Genomic DNA, 23,035 nt, shown 5'->3' with positions numbered 1-23,035 from the left:
TTTTCAATCAGAAATCGACATTCTTCTGAAACTCAAGTTTGGCCTTTTAAAAGTGGAAACAGTGTTGAAGGAAGTATTTCGATTTGTTGACTGGATAGATATTATTTTACAAGTACTCTATTGAGATGTAGTATAGGCAGGACATGCAACTAAAGTACAAAAGTCCCCTTTGACTGTTATACTATATGTTATATCATTTGCAAAAATGTCCCAAATTGGGATCAATAAAGTCGAAGAAGTAGAAAGTAGCACGAAAAGAAAACATGGCTGCTGTTTTTGTATATTTTCTGTCTCAGGGTATGAAGTACCTCCATCACCGCGGGGTGTCTCACTCTCGTCTGAAGTCTCGTAACTGTGTGGTGGACGGACGATTCGTCCTAAAAGTCACGGACTACGGTTACAGAGAAGTTCTGGAGGCTCAGAGGTTCCCCTACACAGAACAACCTGCAGAGGGTGAGAGAGGATTCAAGATTCAAAGCTTTATTGTCATATGCACATTAGCTACAGTGGAGATATGGCAATGAAAAACTTCACTCCTCTAACAGTGCATTTGAACCCAAATACCTGTACTTTCTACTTCTTACATGTTGAACTCAAATACCTGTACTTTCTACTTCTTACATGTTGAACACAAATACCTGTACTTTCTACTTTTTACATGTTGAACACAAATACCTGTACTTTCTACTTCTTACACGTTGAACCCAAATACCTGTACTTTCTACTTCTTACACGTTGAACCCAAATACCTGTACTTTCTACTTATTACATGTTGAACTCAAATACCTGTACTTTCTACTTCTTACACGTTGAACCCAAATACCTGTACTTTCTACTTCTTACATGTTGAACTCAAATACCTGTACTTTCTACTTCTTACATGTTGAACCCAAATACCTGTACTTTCTACTTCTTACATGTTGAACTCAAATACCTGTACTTTCTACTTCTTACATGTTGAACACAAATACCTGTACTTTCTACTTCTCACATGTTGAACTCAAATACCTGTACTTTCTACTTCTCACATGTTGAACACAAATACCTGTACTTTCTACTTCTCACATGTTGAACTCAAATACCTGTACTTTCTACTTCTTACATGTTGAACTCAAATACCTGTACTTTCTACTTCTCACATGTTGAACACAAATACCTGTACTTTCTACTTCTTACATGTTGAACACAAATACCTGTACTTTCTACTTCTTACATGTTGAACCCAAATACCTGTACTTTCTACTTCTCACATGTTGAACTCAAATACCTGTACTTTCTACTTCTTACATGTTGAACTCAAATACCTGTACTTTCTACTTCTTACATGTTGAACTCAAATACCTGTACTTTCTACTTCTTACATGTTGAACTCAAATACCTGTACTTTCTACTTCTCTCATGTTGAACTCAAATACCTGTACTTTCTACTTCTCTCATGTTGAACTCAAATACCTGTACTTTCTACTTCTCTCATGTTGAACTCAAATACCTGTACTTTATACTTCTCTCATGTTGAACTCAAATACCTGTACTTTCTACTTCTCACATGTTGAACTCAAATACCTGTACTTTCTACTTCTCTCATGTTGAACTCAAATACCTGTACTTTCTACTTCTCTCATGTTGAACTCAAATAACTGTACTTTCTACTTCTCTCATGTTGAACTCAAATACCTGTACTTTCTACTTCTCTCATGTTGAACTCAAATACCTGTACTTTATACTTCTCTCATGTTGAACTCAAATACCTGTACTTTCTACTTCTCACATGTTGAACTCAAATACCTGTACTTTCTACTTCTCTCATGTTGAACTCAAATACCTGTACTTTCTACTTCTCTCATGTTGAACTCAAATACCTGTACTTTATATTTCTCTCATGTTGAACTCAAATACCTGTACTTTCTACTTCTTACATGTTGAACTCAAATACCTGTACTTTCTACTTCTTACATGTTGAACTCAAATACCTGTACTTTCTACTTCTTACATGTTGAACTCAAATACCTGTACTTTCTACTTCTCACATGTTGAACTCAAATACCTGTACTTTCTACTTCTCTCATGTTGAACTCAAATACCTGTACTTTCTACTTCTTACATGTTGAACTCAAATACCTGTACTTTCTACTTCTTACATGTTGAACTCAAATACCTGTACTTTCTACTTCTTACATGTTGAACTCAAATACCTGTACTTTCTACTTCTTACATGTTGAACTCAAATACCTGTACTTTCTACTTCTTACATGTTGAACTCAAATACCTGTACTTTCTACTTCTTACATGTTGAACTCAAATACCTGTACTTTCTACTTCTTACATGTTGAACTCAAATACCTGTACTTTCTACTTCTCTCATGTTGAACTCAAATACCTGTACTTTCTACTTCTTACATGTTGAACTCAAATACCTGTACTTTCTACTTCTTACATGTTGAACTCAAATACCTGTACTTTATACTTCTTACATGTTGAACTCAAATACCTGTACTTTATACTTCTTACATGTTGAACTCAAATACCTGTACTTTCTACTTCTTACATGTTGAACACAAATACCTGTACTTTCTACTTCTTACATGTTGAACTCAAATACTTGTACTTTCTACTTCTTACATGTTGAACTCAAATACCTGTACTTTCTACTTCTTACATGTTGAACTCAAATACCTGTACTTTCTACTTCTCTCATGTAGAACTCAAATACCTGTACTTTCTACTTCTCTCATTCTCCAAACAGCTGGTTCCTTTAGTCTGAATGTGTGTTGGGGCGTGATCATTATTCTTTAGAGTCATTGCGTGCCTATTGGTTGGAACACGATCCGTGTATCCATCACTTCCTGGTCTTCTCTAAAGAAGAGGGACCAATGGAAACGTTGTCATGTTGCCGTTGTTCAGCATGGAAACATTCATTAGCTAACAATGACATTATTGTTCTATTAATATAAAGGGAGGTCAGGTACTCTTTAAAGCAGCTGCTAGTTATGGGTACTTTTTACTGAAGTACACTTCAAAGCCTCTTTACTTTTACTTGAGTAAAGAAGTTTAGTCAGTACTTCCACTGTCACCAGAGTATTTTTAAACACGAGTGTCTGTACTTCTACTTGAGTAAAGGATGTGTGTGTTCTGTCTTAATCTCCTCAGAGCTGCTGTGGACGGCTCCAGAGATCCTGAGGAGCGCTCAGCCGGCGCTCAATGGGACTCCATCAGGAGACGTGTACAGTTTCGCCATCATCATGCAGGAGGTGGTGGTCCGAGGACCCCCATACTGCATGATGGACCTGCCCGCCACAGGCAAGATAACACACACACACACACACACACACACACACACACACACACACACACAAGGCCGCTTTACATGGTGAACAAACAAACAAAAGGGGCAAATAATAAAGTTAAAAATTAAATACTGATGCTATACGTTCCGATACGATAAGTTACAATACGATAGAATAATGATATGATATGACAGGCAAGATAACAAACATGCACCTATAAGAAGCGCACACACTAAAGTTATTGTTTTGTTAGGTTTACGATAAGATAAAATACTGATGCAAGAAGTTTCGATACAATGATACGATAAGTTACAATACGATAATATGTTACGATACAAGATGATACTATACGTTCCTGATGCGATAGTAATGAGAAATAATACAAAACGATATGTTACGATCCGTTACGATATGTTACAATACAATACGTTGCAATAGAATACAGTTCGATACGAGCCAAATGATACTAAATGATACGAGGCGATAAGATAATATACAATAACATTTGATTCAACTTTATTGTCCGTTAATGTCTGACATTTTTCTTGCATCCCAGCAGCTCCATTTGCAACATCAACAAAGACGAACATTAAGACAAGAAACAACTTACAAGCTTAAAATGTCACATTTACCAAATAACTTAAAGGGGACCTATCATGCAAAATGCACTTTGTGATGTCTTCTCTACATCAACATGTGTCCCCGGTGTGTCGGGGAACTCACGCAGCGTCAGAAAATAAAACCCTCTCTCTTTTCCTCCGTACCCAAATCTCTAAAAACGGGGGAACAACGGAGCTGATACAGATTTGCGTCCGATGTGACGTAACATCTGAAATGTGGACCCACGGGCCAATCAGAAAGTTGCTATCGGAAACAATGCTCGACTGTTTTGGACGTAATATGGTCGGTGTTTACATTAGCATTGCTAACACTCGGAGCTAACCTGTACTGGAGAGCATGTGTGTGAAGAAGCAGGAAGTAGAAAGGAACTCCCCTTGTGGTGTAACCGGAGAGAGAGAAAGCCTTTGAGCTCCAGACTGTTTCAGATCCTTGATAATCCATGATATGGAGTTTCATCACGGCAGCATTTAGTTTAGACGGTAGCTGCCGGGTCCCGCGTGAGCTCAGACCCCTCCTCTTTAAAGCTTTATCCCCAAATCAGCACTTTTGAAACAGGAAGTGAAATAGAGGGATATGAGGCATGGCTAGAATGGGTGATCTGTTTGGTATTTTGAGCAAAACACTTCATAGACATGTGTTTTATATATTTGTATATATCTGAGAGCTATGCTATTGCCTAGAAATAGCATGATAGGTGCACTTTAAGCTGCTCTAGGTCACTAGAGAGGCCTATAAGTGCATCTAATAGCTGTCTAACGATGTGTGTTCCCCTCACTGATCAACGCTGCCATCCCTAAACTAAACTAGGTCATATTTCTGTGTGTTTCAGAGATATTGGAGAAGCTGCGTAACCCCCCTCCTCTGTTTCGCCCGGTGGTCAGTCCAGATTACGCTCCGTTAGAGTGCATCCAGCTGATGAAGCAGTGCTGGAAGGAACAGCCAATCAACAGACTGGGATTTGAGGAGATCTTCGACCAGGTTTGAACTACATTTTGCATAAAAGTAAATGCTGTAAAACACTTTAATAGCCGGTATTAAACAGATACGGATCACTTTCTTTTAAACATAGCTGATCTGTTGGTGCTGGCGACAATATGTTGTGAATTAAATCTTCTTTTAAAGCTTTCATTTAGTGTATTAAACCGACCAAATGCTGCCCCTGTGCTCAAAATGAAGATTTGAGGTATTCTTCATGATGTTTTTACATGGTTTTCATATCCTAAAATAACCAAATAACATCTTAGATTGAAAATGTTGAGGTTTTTCCTCGGTAAACTCAATTTTAAGATCAATATTTTGGGGGTAATTAATAGAGTTTAAGTTTTCTTCATGCTGTTTTACATTGTTTTCAATTCTAAATAATACATAGATATCATCTTAGATTCAAAATGGTGAGTTTTTCCTTTGGTAAAAAAACATTTTGAGTCAATTTTGTTCGGAAATTAATACATTCTGATGATTTGAGTGACGGCCCGTCCACACGGCGGCGTGCGTTGAAGCTTCCAACGCTTCTCCCCATTTGCTTTGAATGGGGTGACGTCACTTTTAGCCGAACTGCATTTTGGGAAGCGACGTGGAGCGTTGCTGGCGTTGCTCGCCTCAAAAGTTGAGCAATGTTCAACTTTTGACGCCTCGGCGGAAGCGTCAGCCAATCGAATCACATGCCAGTACAAGCTCTAGCCAATCAAACCGCTGCTTGTGTGTCTGGGGTGGGAGATTCGTGTGATTGGTTGTTGGTCGAGTGTCAGACACGCCCGCCGGCAAGCGTCAACGCACGCCGCCGTGTGGACGGGCCGTAAGGAAATACCATTAGGCTCTTAAACTGGATTGAGGTGTTGAACTTCAACTTGTTATATATTGTCCTCTTCCTCAGTTTAAGAACATCAACAAGGGGAAGAAGACGAACATCATCGACTCGATGCTGCGGATGTTGGAGCAGTACTCCTCGAACCTGGAGGAGCTGATCCGAGAGAGGACGGAGGAGCTGGAGATCGAGAAGCAGAAGACGGAGAAGCTGCTCACCCAGATGCTTCCTCCGTGAGTCCACCACAACACATTTCTTCTTGCAGTTAATCTGGCGGTCGTATTTTGACCGAGTGATAGTAATTTAACATTTTAAAAAACGAACGTAAAAAGAAATGTTGCTATTGAAACTGTTAAATAAATAATTTCAGTTACAGAAAACACAGCTCCAGATGCGTTGACTGCGTCTCTCTGCTGCAGGTCTGTGGCCAAGGTGTTGAAGGTTGGAGGCACAGTGGAGCCGGAGCACTTTGACAAAGTGACGCTTTACTTCAGCGACATCGTGGGCTTCACCACCATCTCCGCCAACAGCGAGCCCATCGAGGTGGTGGACCTGCTCAACGACCTCTACACACTGTTTGACGCCATCATAGGAAACCACGACGTCTACAAGGTGCTTCAATCTCTTTAAAGGAATACAGGAAATCAGTCGAGGCAATAACACTGGCAGAGAACACAAGTAATTATTGGGGTATTTAAGCCTTAATTCGGTTAGTACAAATATAAAAATGATGGTAAATGAAAGAAAATGTAAACTACAGACTGGTTTGTAAAGTTTTCCCTTCACCAAAAATACACTTTCATTAAGGAGAAGAAAGGAAACAAAAGATGTGAGGAAACTAGGGAAAAAGGAGATGTCAATAAACATAAAACACAAGTGCATGCTGGACAGTTAACAATAGAGACTTAAAATACACCGAATATAAAGCAGTGACTGTAGTTTCCTTTAAGGAGAAGGAAAGGAAACAACAGAGGACAGGAAGCGAGAAAAAGATCCAAAAGAACTCACTCAGGTTCCACCAATCATGAATCATGAACAATCTCTTCTAGGTGGAGACTATCGGCGATGCGTACATGGTGGCGTCGGGACTTCCTGTTTGTAACGATGACCGCCACGCGGCAGAGATCGCCAACATGGCGCTGGACATCCTGAGTGCCGTGGGAACTTTCAAAATGAGACACATGCCCGACGTTCCTGTCAGGATCCGGATAGGACTGCACACAGGTGAGGCAGGAGGGAAATAAAGAAATGCTAAAAATGACCGGGTCAATTTAGGTCAATTGGTTAAATTAAATTAATTTGTATTTAATTATGAATGTCATATTTAGATGTATCTGTTGGGTGTGTGTTACAGGTCCCTGTGTAGCAGGGGTCGTGGGTCTCACAATGCCTCGCTACTGTCTGTTTGGAGACACCGTCACCACTGCGTCTCGTATGGAGTCCACCGGGCTGCGTAAGCACAAATAAATAACACAGTTTATTACGAGTTAAAAATCAAGCAGCTATTTCATAATCATGTCACTTATTTGTCAGCCTACAGGATCCACATCCACCAGAGCACAGCCAAGGTGCTGCGGGATTTAAATGTCGGCTACAAAATCGAATTAAGAGGAAAGAGTGAAATAAAGGTATAGACCAGCGGCCCCTAGTGGTCTGCAAAGGCATTGCAAGTGGGCCACCAAACAATTTACAAAACATTATGATTTGTGTGGAAACATTTCATTATTAAGATTTTTTTTTTATTTGAACCTCTTTTCTCTTTCTTGATCCTCCTTAGCAACGGTCATTACAGTCCTTGACAACGGTCTGTACTACTGGATTAACAACGTGTCACATGTTCTAAATTGACCAATCAGAATCGAGTATTCAACTAAACCGTGTAATTAAAATTCAGTTTGTTACTGATGGCCAGCTCCTTTTCTAATTGAAATAAAAACTACCCTGAGAACTTTATTTATCCTCCATATTGTTTATGGTTGAACGTGGGCCGCGAACATTTTTTAGATTCTTAAGTGGGCCCTGAGTTGAAGAAGGTCGGGAACCTCTGGAATAGACATTACATTCGGACAAGAGATATTCCTGCATGTGGATGAATATGTTATTTTTATTTATTTTTGCATTTTAAGAAAACATTCACAAAGCATACATAACAAAAATAAACACATCTAGGTACAGATTAACTACATAACAGATGACAAATACGAAAATAAATAATAGTAATAATAATATTACAAATAAAAGAATGGATACATTATTAATACTCAGGTATACATTCATTATATTGTCCGATACTTGACCCTTTTTCCCACCTTTCCTCAAAGATATGCATTTCTAATTTGTTAAGTAAGTTGTTTTCTCCATGGCATAGATTTAATTTACTAAGTTATTCCATTGTGAGTTTATTAAGTTGTTATCTTTTAGCCAATTCTTTGTAATTTGTTTGATGATCGCTATTCTAATTACCAGAAATAGTCTCTCTAGAATCTTTTTGGGGGGTTTTGTTGAGAGAAATGCCAAAGATATAGGACATTTCTCTTAAAACAATATAGTCTGTAAAAGCCTCGATGTGTCTCTTTTTGTCAGGGTAAAGGAGTCGAGGAGACGTACTGGCTCGTAGGGAAAGAAGGATTCAACAAACCTCTTCCTGTTCCTCCAGAGGTCAAAAGCAGGTAGGAATAAAGTCTATTTCTCTTAAATGCTCTTAATATTTTTCACTCTTTCCTACCATAACACATTAACTAGTTTACTGTCCTACAAGACAGCAAATCTTCCCTCAAAAATTCCCCTTGTAATCTCATCTCGATCTCATCTGCTAGACGTTTGAGCAGTGGCGGTTCTAGACCTACACACATTTCTCCAACACACAAGAACTACACTGAACAAAAATATAAACGCAACACTTTTGTTTTTGCTCCCATTTTTCATGAGATGAACTCAAAGATCTAAAACATTTTCTATAAACACAAAATAACCATTTCTCTCAAATATTGTTCACAAATCTGAAAGAATGTGTGATAGTGAGCACTTCTCCTTTGCCGAGATAATCCATCCCACCTCACAGGTGTGGCATATCAAGATGCTGATTAGACAGCATGGTTATAGCACGGGTGTGCCTTAGGCTGGCCACCATAAAAGGCCACTCTGAAACGTGCAGTCTTGCTTTATTGGGGGGGTCTGGGGGGGCCGAAAACCAGCCAGTATCTGGAGTGAGGGGTAGGGGTAGGGTTAGGGTAATGTTATGAATCGAGTGGCCTGTGTTCGTCGTCCATTACATACGCCTGCCCATACCATAACCCCACCACCACCATGGGCCACTCGATTCACAACATTACCCTAACCCTACCCCTAACCCTACCCCTAACCATCACAAAATAAACATGAATATAAAAAGTAGTAGGAAACATACATTAATAAATAAAGACATATAAGCTATAGAATGAAAATACTAAATTGCACAAACCGAACAGAACACACGTTAAATAACTTATTTACAGACTTAAGCATCTCTATAGTTAAAGTTAAACTCCCAAACTGCCCTCTAAAGTCTGACCTTCCTTGCCTTCTTTGATGCAGTTAAATAAAGCTTTCATTTCAGTATGCACAATAGGTCTATTACTTTTTCAGAATAGGAACTGTTAGATCAATAACACAACTTATACACTAATTATTTCTTGGCATAACATGACTGCGTTCAAAAGTTGGTGGAAAAAGTCCCTTGCTTCTAGTTACATCGCTTATCTGTATGGTCTGATTCGTCTTATTGCTGCACTAACAGATCAGTAAATATCAGGCGTTGGTGTCAGAATCAAAGAAGCAAGTTATTTCTAAAGTTGGCATTTGCACAGACAGAGAGACCATATATGTGTATACTGAAATATAAGAAAAAATACTTGTCAGTGTCAAAAACAGAATAAGAAAAGCGAGGTATTGCTAAAGTTAGCATGTGCACAGACTCTCAAACTTGCATTGAGATTATTTCTTTGAAAAAAGGCAGATAGACCAAAGATGTTGATGCTCAAATATAAAAACAAAGACGAGACTTCATCCTTTTACATCTCCACAGGGAAATGGCCCACAGTCTGCAGTTGGCTGAAATCGCTCTGAACAAGAAACGGAAAGCCGAGAAACTAAAGCAGGACCAGCTGGCAAAGAAGAAATAATGAAGTTATGATACAGTGTGCATTTGAAGAGATATCTTACGTTCAAGTCATGACTCGATAAACCCTAAAAGACGTGATCGACGAGGCTTCTGAAAGTGTTAACCCAGTGTGTGTGTGTGTGTGTGTGTGTGTGTGTGTGTGTGTGTGTGTGTGTGTGTGTGTGTGTGTGTGTGTGTGTGTGTGTGTGTGTGTGTGTGTGTGTGTGTGTGTGTGTGTGTGTGTGTGTGTGTGTGTGTGTGTGTGTGTGTGTGTGTGTGTGTGTGTGTGTGTGTGTGTGTGTGTGTGTGTGTGTGTGTGTGTGTGTGTTAAGAGCTTGAGTCGTGGATATGAAGTCTGGTGTGTATCTGCGTGAGGAGGGCGAGACGTGGTGACTGAAAGTGTTAATTCAGATTATCCCAGTGTGTGTGTGTGTGTGTGTGTGTGTGTGTGTGTGTGTGTGTGTGTGTGTGTGTGTGTGTGTGTGTGTGTGTGTGTGTGTGTGTGTGTGTGTGTGTGTGTGTGTGTGTGTGTGTGTGTGTGTGTGTGTGTGTGTGTGTGTGTGTGTGTGTGTGTGTGTGTGTGTGTGTGTGTGTGTGTGTGTGTGTGTGTGTGTGTGTGTGTGTGGAGTGCGAGACGTGGTGACTCAGCAGAGCAGGGATCTACAGAAAGTGGCAGCAGCAGATAATCTCTCTCCTTCAGTTCCTCCTCCGTCGCTTCACCGTTTCTCCGTTTGACGAGGAGAGGAAACTGAAGTGAGGAGAGGAAACTGAAGTGAGGAGAGGAAATTAAGAAGGGAAGGAGCCGAGGAGGAGAGTATGGAAAAACCCACATATTCTCCCAGGAATAATCAACACCACTTACTTTAAGAAGTACTTAGTGGGGTAGTTAAGCTTTAATGTGGTTAGACTACAAAGAGGATGCTAAATGAAACCAAATGTAAACTAGAGACTGGTTTGTAAAGTACACCAAAAATACACTTTCCTTAAGGAGAGGAAAGGAAACAAGAGACGTGAGGAAACTAGAGAAAAAGGAGATGTCAATAAACATAAAAAAAGTGAATACATGACAGTAAACAATAGAGAGGTGAATGTAGTTTCCTTTAAGGAGAAGGAAAGGAAACAACAGAGGACAGGAAACGAGAGAAGGATCTTAAAGTGTGTCACTTTGAACCGGGTGACTCCTTTGAGAGTCTGTTGCTATTTTGTTTACAAAGTTGGATTTGGGGACTTCCTCTTACAATAAAAACATCTTGTTTAATCTTACTTTTTAAAATTATTGAGTCTTCAACATAACTTTTCTATAAAAATGTTCCCCCTTTGTTGAAGTGTTTTCTTTAATTAGAAATAAAGTGTATGTTGTGCGTACAGTTGGAATAACCCTTGTACATGTCTCTGTGTGTGTCTCACATTAAAGTGAATCAATGATGTGATTTGTAAACAAACCCACAGCGCCCCCTAGCGATGTAACAGAAAATAAACTTTGTTCAAACTACAGATGGCATCCTGGAAGATCTGCAGGATTATCCCTTCTGATCCTGTGTGTGTGTGTGTGTGTGTGTGTGTGTGTGTGTGTGTGTGTGTGTGTGTGTGTGTGTGTGTGTGTGTGTGTGTGTGTGTGTGTGTGTGTGTGTGTGTGTGTGTGTGTGTGTGTGTGTGTGTGTGTGTGTGTGTGTGTGTTCAAACTGACTCACACACACTGTCGATTCTATCACCTAATAAAAGGCTTAAAATCTCATGAGAAAATGTGTGTTTCCTTAGAGAAAACTCCCCAAAAATGAGCAACATGACCTCTCAAATGTATCTTAAAGGTGGGGTAGGTAATTGTGGAGAAAGCGGCTCGAGTGCGCTAGAATTTGAAAATACACAGGCGGAATAAATCTGCTACTTCCTCACAGAGCCCCTCCCCCAACACACAGGAACGCGCACATGACCAATGAGGGCACGAGATCAGTTTGTGCCCCGATTGAAGGCTGACAGGCAGGTAGGCCATCCAGTTACTTTAGCCGGCTCAGATGATTGGTCGTGCTCTTTACAGCGCCACGGCTTCCAGAGATGACATTTTGTTATGGATTTATTGTCAAAGCACTTTAGATATTCATTGCTATCGGGATGTTAAGAGCATTCCATGGAATATAACAAAAAGTGTATCTCGAGCCGGTTTCTGAAACTTACCTACCCCACCTTTAAGACCTCTTTATGAACCCCGACCCCCAGGTTGCATTACAGGCTACACAAGAGAGGATAAAAGTACCAGCCTGTCCTCCTACAAAAAACGACCATATAGGTCGATTGTTCAGCAGCTTATTACGACCCAGAGTCACGTTTTAAAGTGTAGCACCTCTAGTGGTCGTGTAATAAACAACATGCTCTCGTTGACTGCAAACGCTCCTGAGGGTCGTATATTCACAAATAACCCTCTCTGGGAAATCCTAAAATGTGGAATAGTTTGGCCATTAAAATGCTACACATCCACTGGACGTAGATTATAAAAGTACAATATACATTTCTCGCTAGAAATCTAATAAAAAAGCGTTTTAATGGCCAAACTATCCTACAATATAGGATTTTCCAGAGAGGGTTATTTGTGAATAAACGACCCTCTGTTTGCAGTTAACGGGAGCACGAGAGGGCGAACACTTTAAAATGTGACTATAGGTCGTATTAAGCGCTTGAACAATAGACCTATTTGGTCGTATGAGTTGGAGGACTTGATCCGAACACCAACGCACTAGGCCAATGCGCCACACGGCGGGGCCCTTTCTCATTTCATCAAATCCCCCTCCTCAACTCCTCGACTCCTCGGTCCTCCGGTAGTGACCCGGAAATGAATTTCAGCGCGCCATGTTGAAGGACATCTCATTTCTCTAAATGCACTTCGAGGACCGAGCATCGAGCGTCAAGGAGGCTCTCTGGAGGAGCTATAACCGAGGATACACTGATGGGTCCTCCACGGCTCCTTCGTGGATGCATTTCCGGCAACAGAGATGTTTCAAAGAGTCGTGACGCACGGCCGGACTTATCTCAGCCAATGACAGCTCTGCATGCATCCCCTGGATATTATTTTATTAACTGCTTTCAACGCGACGCGATGTTTCCAGAGAGAACAGCTGTGAGGTCCGCGCAGAAAGCAGAGCAGTGTGTATAATATATATCACTCAGTATAACAGGCCTACTCTCTTTATTTGCTGTAGTTTAGTAGATATCTACAAAGAGTCCATATTTTTCTAAAACCATTTAGTGCTTCACAATAAAATACACAACGGCTGTTAGGCTGTTAGCTGTAGGTGCGTGTGTGTGGTACAGTGTGTGCGTAGATGCAGCGGACAGACAGGTCTCAGTTGGTTTGGTGTCCTCTGCTATACCGCACTGTGAATGAATCAAAGTAAATATATAAGTCGTCATGAACACATCTGTCCATCAGACAGAGGGCTGCTGCTGCCTCCTGTCATCATTAATGGACGTCTCTTTAAAATGACCGCTCAGAGGAGAGGAGTTCTCATTTCTCTAAGCGCCTGCTGCTTCCCCTCCTCTCTCCTCGGTTCCCCTCCTCGGCTCCTCGGCTCCTCGGCTCCTCGGCTCCTCGGCTCCTCGGCTCGCATCTCCTGTGGGCGGGACTAAGTCTCGAGGATAGGAGTCGAGGAGGGGAGTTAGAGAAATGAGAAAGGGCCCGGGTCTTCTTCCTCTGTTCCCCTTTAGTGTTTACTTCCTGTCCGTCTTCTTCCTCTGTTCTCTTTAGTGTTTACTTCCTGTCCGTCTTCTTCCTCTGTTCTCTTTAGTGTTTACTTCCTGTCTATCTTCTGTTCATTGCTCTGATTCTCATTTCAAATCTTTCCTTCTCATGCGCTCTTTTTTTCTTTTCTTTACTAGGGGCAGTTCAGCCATCATGAATCCAAAGCGTTGTGCTGTACACAAATATAAAAATGATGCATGGTGTATCTGATGGAGAACAAAGATTGTTGTGCACGTCTGGCATTATATTGACCGGACCTCTTTCTGTGGATTGATATGGCTGCACATAGTCCCCTGATCCTCTTAGCTACGGGCCGTTTCTCAATATCGAGGATACTGGCTTCCAAGCCAATATTTCAAGGATGCTACGTCATCAAGTGGCGCAACAGGACCGTTCCAATGTCCAGCATACTTGGAATTCCACCGAGGCCGCGTCCTTGGTTTCGGGGAAATTTCGAGGCTGCACATGGGTAGACTTCACGTCCTTAAAATCCCCACAATGCTTTGCGCACGGACCAATTTCAAAAACCCTTGCGGAGAATGGCTGAACCGACGCAGCACACATTTAAATGTAAGTATGTAGTGGCGTAGAACATGAGTTGGTAAATATGTTGCTTTGTTACATTTGTTATCAACAAACATGTGTTCCGTGAAAGTAAAGCAAGTTCATAATTAGATATTTAGGTATTTCTTTTCGGTACAGTTTATGTTGAAACCGTTAGAGAGAGTGGCACACTTGTTAGCCTGTTCCATTCTTCTTCGTTTCTGAAGGAAGTGACTTGGAAGTACGCGACTACCAAGCCAGCATCCTCGAGATTGAGAAACGGCCACGGTATGCTCTCATTTGCAGCGGTCTCTTAGCAAAACATCAACAACTTCTGGTTGACCAATGAAAATTGAGTATTCAACTAAGCTGTGTGTTAATACAAGTTAATACGACAATTACCGTTTATTCAGTCTCCTGTCGACCATTTCACTTTTATTTGTAATCAAAGTGTTTATAGACATTAGAGCATCAAGAGTTCCAAGCATTAAAAGACAAAATGACTCTTAAAGAACAATTTGCTTCAACATTGTGTAAATAGTTTCGATCAAAACGAAAAAATAACAACAAAAACAGCTGATTTAAAAGAAAATCATTTACAAATATTTTGTTGTTGTTGGGGTGTTTCTCTTCTCTGGTGGAGATGTCAAATGCTTCAAACTGTGCTTCTGTTTCCAATCCGGCCCTCTGATTTGCATCCATTCTGGAAAGGCACAGACATTAATTCAATAATGTAAAACTGATCACATATAGTTAAAATAATGAGACGTCTGAGTAACTTACATAATGATGATCAAAGCTCCTACAACCTAGAAATAATCCAACAACAACAGAACAGCAGTGAATATTTCAGAACGTAATTTCTTTCACACAAACTGCTCGAACTGAATTCTCATTCACTAAAGTTTGCATGTCTACCCTAGTGTTAAAAAAGTCCAAGAAAATGCGTACAAATCTGTATTTTTACAAGTTATTAAGGTCGGGCTACAGCAACCCTTAAGACCTAAAAAATAGAGATAATTTAATTTATTTTTTACCAACTCCGTTTCCTGCTTTCTGGTGACTTCTATTTAACACAAATATCAAAATAAGTGAAGTGTAACAGTATTGACATTACAATACATGTTCTTAAGTTTTAATTCTTGTTCTGTGTGAAAATGACTCCATATACTTACAGACGGAAGAATACGTTTGTCCATAAATGCATTGAACAAGGCGGGTCCTATCAATCCAAATACACGGAATATACTTCCGCTGTCCGTCCTTTATGTATTCAACTGCAGATAGTTTAATATCGCGCATAGTTGTTTGATCGGGATCTATGATACAGAAAGCCGCTGCACAGAAAGAAAAACGTATGTATAATTACTCGGGTAATATATGTTGGTGATATATCTTTAAAAACTTGTCGTTATGACTTTTTTATACCTCTGCAGGATGGTGGTTCTGTCCACTTGCCATTGCTTTGACACGTCACACTTACTGGACCCTCGAGTCTGTACAATTTGTTACATTGGTATTTCAAAGATGTTCCGTTCACTTGCACGACAACATCTCCGTTTGGGACACTTGGGTAGTCTCCACAGTTGGCGTCTAAAATCAAAAAGAGCCTTTTTAATATTTTAATTTAATTGAAAAAACAGGCCGGTCGATTTATCTGGAAACCGAAACGTTTTTAAAAAATCTACACAAACTATTCACACACCAATTCACAACCTATAATTACAGCTCATATGTTTACCATGAATTGTATGGCAGTAAAAAGGCAAGCTACATGTATGTCACCGACTGGAGACCACTGGACATCAGGAAGCAGTAACAGCACAAATCAATAAAAGAAGGAAGGAAAGGCATTTTGCTTTGTGATGTAGGAGCCAGTTTCTTGAAGTTTCACAGCAGTGGAAGACAAGGTTTCTACCGTAGAAATAGCTACTGCTTGCATTATGATAGCAGCAGGAAATAGGAGCATCTGTGTAGCGCACATTATACAGAGCGTGATCACAAAGGCTTGACAGCGTCTTTTGATGCTTTAGCATTGAGGACCTTATCTTCGCATAGCTCTGCTACTTGTGCTGCAGTTTTTTTGGAACGCTTCACAGTTGTTAACTTAAATAAAAAAGAGGCTATTTAATACTGTCAAAGCCTATTATTACTACTGTTTTAACTTAAATGGAATTAATTGTTCAATGATTATCAAATAGTTTTAATTCAATCTATATCTTGGGAATGAATTGGCCTTTTTTTGGAGACATTCAGAGCTTGAGCTAGTTGAGCTAGTTGAGCTAGTTGAGCTAGTTGGGCTAGTTGAGCTAGTTGAGCTAGTTGAGCTAGTTACAGAGCTAGTTACAGAGCTAGTTGAGCTAGTTGGACTAGTTGAGCTAGTTGAGCTAGTTGGGACTAGTTGAGCTAGTTGGGCTAGTTGAGCTAGTTGAGCTAGTTACAGAGCTAGTTGAGCTAGTTGAGCTAGTTACAGAGCTAGTTACAGAGCTAGTTACAGAGCTAGTTACAGAGCTAGTTACAGAGATAGTTACAGAGCTAGTTGAGCTAGTTGAGCTAGTTGAGCTAGTTACAGAGCTAGTTGAGCTAGTTACAGAGCTAGTTACAGAGCTAGTTACAGAGCTAGTTGAGCTAGTTACAGAGCTAGTTACAGAGCTAGTTACAGAGCTAGTTACAGAGCTAGTTACAGAGATAGTTACAGAGCTAGTTGAGCTAGTTACAGAGCTAGTTGGGTTGTTATGCTCTCTTTGGACAGTTGCTGTCAAGGGAGGTGTTAAGACAGAGGTCAACTGTTTCCTTCTGCATTTCATAAAAAGCATTTTAATCTCAGTAAAGTGTCTACTTACTGCACGTTGGGCCTTCAGTCCAGTTGCCTGAGATGCAAGTGATTGTTTTGGTGTCTAATCCCTCTGCAGCATATCCATCTTCACATTCATACTGAACCGTTGAATCATTTACAAACACCTCCTGGTATTCCCGATTAATGATGACTGCATGGGGGATTTTAGGGGGCTCAGCGCATGATTGAGTAATCTCTGTGAAAATAAGATTATTAAAAAGAAGCGGTAAGGGATGAGTGGTTGAAATGTGGTTTTATGGTGCAACTTTCACGAAACTTAATTTACCCCCTGGGATATATAAAGTATTTTGATGGATTAAATGAATGATTGATTATTTCCAAAGATTTATTAAAGCAACTTACATCTTAAAGCTAAATCAGAATTTTCATGTATTTTTTATTGTTTAAAAAAATACCTGAAAGGTGACAGACACAGTGTCTCAATCAAACAAACAAGGGGACATAATATAGAAAACGTACCTATACATTGGGGTTTAGGAGACCAATTGCCATTTTGACACTTGCTGGTCCCCCACCAGCCCTTCACTGCTGGTTTGAGTCCGTCATGGCAGGCATAACTGAGCGTGGCTTCATGATTATAAGCTGATTGTCCAGGGGGGAAAAACCCGCCATTCAGACTGGGAGCAGGACAAGGCTGAGCTGCACGTTGTGCTGAAATATAACGACAAACATAACTGTCAAATAATACAGGAGAAAAAAACAAGATATCTCACGCACATTTCGTCAGGAATGAAATAATGAAGCCAAAAGGGTTTTCAGTTAAGATCAGGACCAGTCAGGGTCGGCGTCATGGGGGGTCATTCGCGGGCCATGCCCCCCCAAATGAGTCACTGTGCCCCCCCAACGCAGGGTGGGCAAGCCTTGCCACTTTGCCGTTTTTTTTTTAAAATCATATAAGTGAAAACGTTTCCACTAAAGTTTTTTTGTGTGAAATACATTAGAAATAAATAATACAAATATAAAACACAGCCTGAGGTGTGCTCACTGCTGCTCTCTGATTGGTGTGTTGCTTGACCAATGACCCCCGACCTTTGTTTTGTTATCATTACGTGGCTGTGTGTTTAGATGAAAGCCCAGTGGCGATCTGTTCATCTGTTACACTGATTATACAGTAAAGCCATCGAACATAATATGATATACAGTACAGTACAAGTAGCCTACTTCTGGGTCATGTGTTTCATTCAAGCTCGCTCTGTGTGTGTGGCAAGAGCGCATTTTGTGAGTGCGCGAGTGGTAATGCGGAATGTTGTTGTTAGCATCTGGTTAGCTCGCTATGCTAACGGATAAAGGGCTGTTTCTACACCAAGGTGGAGGAGAGTCCTCTCCTGTCAGACTGAGAGGCTCTTATAACGTCAGCTCAGTGAGGTAAGGACTCTCTCAGTGTTTAGATAGTTCACTTTAGTGTAAGTTATCTCAGTGGGTCTCAGTTAATAAAGAATAAGAGAATAAATGAAAAACGGGTATGAAATACTATAGGACAGTAAAACAAGAATACAGTTTAAAAGGGGAGTGATTAGTAAAATATCCATAAAGAAAAAGTAAATCTGTTTACAGTTCTGTTTCATATGGATGCTGAGAGATGTAGGCTATCCATAGATCATGTTGCTCTCAAAGTGCACCAGATTGATGCTTTTAACTTCAATATTTTAAAAACATCTTCCCGGGGGAGCATGCCCCCAGACCCCCCTAGAGGAGGTTAGGCCCCCCCCCACCTAAAACATGTTCACATGGATAGGATACTAAATACATTTGCACACTTTTTATATGGTGGCCTATGTCCATATGTTTCTGTTTTGGTGGTCGTGCCACAACCGTGCATGTTTGCAGAAGTCATAGGTGCGCTATACAATAGCACTACACCCTGCAATGTGTGTGAAAGACAACAGACTTTACAGCATGTTTTTTGAAGTTGCGTTGGTGTTTGTGTGTTGGTTGTTGCCCCCCCTTGGTAAATGATTGCCCCCCCATTCGATTTGTTCTAGAGCTGACCCTGGGACCAGTTAATAATTGTTGAGGGCAGTCAGCCAAAAAGCAAAGAAGTTGAGAAAGAGTAAACATTCAGCTGAGTTACGGTCATCATGCTGTATTCACAAACAGCCTCCGTGGACTTCAGTCAGATCAGTCGCATTTTACAAAAGCACTTTGCTTTGTTGAGATCAACCGTGTGGACAGCTGTTTTTATCATTATCACGCTTTGGTTCACACAAACATTCTGTATCTTCTTCTGCCTGCGATATACTCCCATTCTCATGTTTTATTCATTTTTATCTACATCTGAAAGTTAGTATTGCAAATGATGATTGTGTTTTCAAACCAACTTTAAAATTGGATTCCACTACTATCTGAGTGTTGAATGCAGCGCTTGATAAGTCAATATAAGCAATTTGGCTATAACTTCATTATCAGAATATAACATAATAATATACATTTTCCATTATCGACGACTTACTGCCGAGGACCCAGACACAGAGATTGGATGGCCCTGAGTAGAGACTCCCTCACCCCATACTCATACAGGGGGGCCGTTCCTCGCAATCACGCCCCTCCAAGTGTCTCCATCATTGCCCACATGTGCGTTGAAGTCTCCCAGCAAGATTCAAGAGTCCTCTTCAGGAGCCCCATACAGGACTCCTTTCAGGGTCTCCAAGAAGGCCGTATACTCTGAACTGCTGTTGGGTGCATAAGCACACACAACAGTCAGAGTTTTCCCCCCCATAACCCGCAGGCGTAGGGAGGCGACGCTGTGCGTAGAGGCGAGCCCAACCAGATCCAACTGGTACCGCTCCACCTCCTGCACAAGCTCCGGCTCCTTCCCCCCCAGAGAGGTGACGTTCCACGTCCCCAAGGGAAGACCCTCTGCTTTCACTGCCACCCTTCTGGCAGCGCACCCGACCCCATCGCAGTTTGCCGTAGGTGGTGGGCCCGCGGGACGGAGAAGCGGAGGTGTCGTGGCAAGCCCGGCCACCAGACGCTCGCCGACGAGTCCTCCTTCTGGGCCTGGCTCCAGAAGGAGGACCCCGGGCTTCCTCCGGCCAGGTATTCTCACTTCTTGTGTCGTCTTTCATGTCTTTGAACCAATCTTAGTCTGGCCCCTGGCCTGAGACCAATTTGCCATGGGAGACCCTACCAGGAACACAAGGTTCCAGGCAACACAGCCCCCAGGTTCATCAGGGCACACAAACCTCTCCACCACGGTAAGGTGCTGGTTCTTCAGAGAGGACCATGACTTGCTTAATAAGAATGTTGTTTTCTTCTAACAATTGAAGTGTTTTGTGTTCAGTAACATTTCTACATAAAGTGTATTTTGAATGTATTTAAATATTTGTTTCATAGTCTAGTAGAGACATTTTCCAATGCTTTTCACTATTTGAAATGGCCATGCATCAAGTTTATTTTATTGTTATTTCTAATTATTGTTGACTTCACCTTAAATTCTGCCATATTTGGTTAAGTTAGACCATGGAAGCCATTTAACTTTGGACAAGGGTCATTTGTAACATCTTATAATTCACCAATCCATAATGACACAGAACTAATGAAAAGTGTTCTTATTGGCGCACTTACTGCACGTTGGGCCTTCAGTCCAGTTTCCTGAGATGCAAATGATTGTTTTGGTGTCTTCTCCCTCTGCAGTATATCCATCTTCACATTGATATTGCAGTTGTGAGTTTACAGCAAACACCTCCTGGTATCCCTGAACAATGATGACTGCATGGGGGATTTTAGGGGGATCACCACATGATTCGGTACTCTCTGAAAATGAGGAAATAAATAAGAGATATCAAGGAAAAAGTGTCTCGATGTAGAGTTCTATGATTCTTAGAGTTGGTGACATTGATTTTAAGATTTAGACAACGATTTGATTCTGACATCTGTTGTTTTTTTGACTGACTTACTTACTTTCACAGATTGGTACAGAGGACCATGCTCCGTTTATACACTGCGCTGTGGCGTCACGGTCTTTGTGTTCATATCCTTCGTCACATGTTACCCAGATGCTGTCTCTCTCCCCATACCAACCATCTGTGCTTGCATCATAGTTTCCATTTGGGATAGTCAGTGGCACACAGGCTTTTTCATCTGAGTTCAGAATAAATGAATAACATTTGAAATAAAGTGCAGCACACGACAGCTCCTAGCATTGTCCTTTATTCAGTGGACGTTAGGAACCCCAAATACTTTTTCAAGATCAACAATGAAGAAAATATGATACCTTCTTGACAGTCTTTTCATTTTTAAAATGCCATTATTTGAGTGAACAATATCTCTACGGTTGTATCAACCCTTATGTTGTGTTCGGGTCTCCCGTGACCCGCTTCAAGTTCAAATTATATAATAACTACGCTTTCGTTTTTTTCATCGGAACAAGGCTTCATGATATCCTCCACAGTATATAAACACTACAAAACAGATTTTGACCATTTTTGCCGAGTCTGAAGGTCTCTAAAAAAAAAGTGTATACATTGGTGTTCGGGTCTGGGCCTGTTTGGGTCACTCGAGGTCAAATTTGGCCCAATCAAGATTCATCTTTGACTTTAGACACCCTCCCCCTCCCCCCTTCATCAACTGTAACAATATTTTGTTGCAACATGCACCTGGTCTCCCCTCCCCCCACGGGAACTCCACCTTTCTCAAAGAATATGTACACTGCAATATGTGGTGTAATGTGTTTGGGGCCATAACATTAAATTACAACAGGATTGTACGGTTATGAATGCATTAGAAGTTACTTATGATGTAGTTAAAATAATATTGAATGATAGTCTTTGTGTTTTGGACTGAGTTAACACCAGCGAACAATGGTAACAGATTTTGAACACAACACAATTTAAACCAAACATTATTGTAAAATGTAACCAGAACTCAGATATTTGTTAAAATGTTAAATGTTATGCTAAAATATGTGTGTGCCGCCGGGTTGAGTTGGTGTTTGTATTAATATCTGTTTGTTGGTGACATTGGTGAAGATGGATGGAAACACTTAACAAAAAGCTGACTAATGTACAACAAATATATCATTACAAAAGATCTCTCAAGTAAGTGACATACAGGTCCAAAAGCAAGACATTATCCTTTAAATCCCAATCGGAATGAAATGAAAATAAATCTTTGGGCAGTACTGAAAGGTTTTTCCAAAAGGGATAATAAAAAAAAAAAAGTATAACACCGTACACTATGTCGAGTGGATCATTTAAACAAACCACCAGAAAAACTTTAGAAAACGTACCTATACATTGAGGTTTAGGAGACCAATTGCCATTTTGACACGTGCTGGTCCCCCACCTGCCCTTCACTGCTGGTTTGAATCCGTCATGACAGGCATAACTGAGCGTGGCTTCATGATTATAAGCTGATTGTCCAGGGGGGAAAAACCCGCCATTCAGACTGGGAGCAGGACAAGGCTGAGCTGCACGTTGTGCTGAAATATAACGACAAACATATCTGTCAAATAATATCCAGACAAATTCAGAAGTTTCTAAGTAACAGAGTTGAATTTCCTTACCATGCAGCACTTGTGGATTCCAAACCAGGAGAAAAAAACCAAGATATCTCACGCACATTTCGTCAGGAATGAAATAATGAAGCCAAAAGGGTTTCAGTTAAGATCAGGACCAGTTAATAATTGTTGAGGGCAGTCAGCCAAAAAGCAAAGAAGCTGAGTTCATCGTGCCGTACACACAAACAGCCTCCGTGGACTTCAGTCAGATCAGTCGCATTTTACAAAAGCACTTTGGCAGATTTATATGGCAGATAAATCCACTAAGATGATCAACAACCAAGTTTGTATCTTGGAATGTAAAAGGCGTTAATAACCCAAATAAAAGGCAGAGGGTTATGTCCCACTTACAACAACTAAAGGTTGACATAGCTTTCTTACAAGAAACTCATCTGAGTAAAGCTCCTTACACACCAAGCCGATTTTCAGCGTCGATGGATGTCGGGCCGTCGATGAGCGTCGTGTTGCCCTACTCAGATTGGTGTGTCTTTGTGTGTCCCGCACCGTTGTGCAGCTCTTTGCTAACCCAGTGATTTTGGTAAATGTATTTGCCCCCAATTG

The 23,035-nt window shown here is 40.8% G+C and overlaps 2 protein-coding genes across 2 annotated transcripts in view; one reads left to right on the top strand and one right to left on the bottom strand.

Annotated features, from left to right (window-relative positions):
* gc2 (guanylyl cyclase 2) overlaps window positions 1-9,988 on the top strand; it is a 30,376-nt gene extending 20,388 nt beyond the window's left edge. Inside the window, exons 14-23 of the mRNA XM_034106542.2 lie at window positions 297-453; window positions 3,148-3,297; window positions 4,735-4,883; window positions 5,779-5,942; window positions 6,129-6,321; window positions 6,759-6,933; window positions 7,064-7,162; window positions 7,243-7,337; window positions 8,293-8,378; window positions 9,773-9,988. Coding sequence (XP_033962433.1) covers window positions 297-453; window positions 3,148-3,297; window positions 4,735-4,883; window positions 5,779-5,942; window positions 6,129-6,321; window positions 6,759-6,933; window positions 7,064-7,162; window positions 7,243-7,337; window positions 8,293-8,378; window positions 9,773-9,869 — 1,365 coding nt within the window. The 3' untranslated portion in view covers window positions 9,870-9,988. The remainder of the gene's footprint in view (window positions 1-296; window positions 454-3,147; window positions 3,298-4,734; window positions 4,884-5,778; window positions 5,943-6,128; window positions 6,322-6,758; window positions 6,934-7,063; window positions 7,163-7,242; window positions 7,338-8,292; window positions 8,379-9,772) is intronic.
* Window positions 9,989-14,523: 4,535 nt separating this feature from the next.
* On the bottom strand, window positions 14,524-22,597 carry LOC117463400 (coagulation factor XIII B chain-like). Its single transcript, XM_034105631.2, has 10 exons — window positions 22,481-22,597; window positions 22,205-22,396; window positions 20,878-21,057; window positions 20,542-20,730; window positions 17,437-17,628; window positions 16,964-17,152; window positions 15,549-15,713; window positions 15,296-15,457; window positions 14,904-14,929; window positions 14,524-14,823 (listed from the first exon to the last, which is right to left on the bottom strand). The coding sequence occupies exons 1-10, from the start codon at window positions 22,536-22,538 to the stop codon at window positions 14,776-14,778; spliced, it is 1,401 nt and encodes a 466-aa protein (XP_033961522.1). The 5' UTR covers window positions 22,539-22,597; the 3' UTR covers window positions 14,524-14,775.
* Between the last annotated feature and the right edge of the window lie 438 nt (window positions 22,598-23,035).

This window comes from Pseudochaenichthys georgianus, chromosome 18 (genome assembly GCF_902827115.2).
Source record: "Pseudochaenichthys georgianus chromosome 18, fPseGeo1.2, whole genome shotgun sequence".
Taxonomy (NCBI): Eukaryota; Metazoa; Chordata; class Actinopteri; order Perciformes; family Channichthyidae; genus Pseudochaenichthys; species Pseudochaenichthys georgianus.
This window is presented reverse-complemented; position numbering and strand designations above follow the sequence as displayed.

Bases quoted from the DNA above. Each gene is read 5' to 3' on its own strand.
- LOC117463400 (XM_034105631.2), bottom strand. From the start codon at position 22,538: ATGTGCGTGAGATATCTTGGTTTTTTTCTCCTGGTTTGGAATCCACAA. The intron at 22,397-22,480 runs GTAAGGAAATTC...GTTATATTTCAG, and splicing joins GAATCCACAAGTGCTGCATG to CACAACGTGCAGCTCAGCCT. The intron at 17,629-20,541 runs GTAAGTGCGCCA...GTTATATTTCAG, and splicing joins GACTGAAGGCCCAACGTGCA to CACAACGTGCAGCTCAGCCT.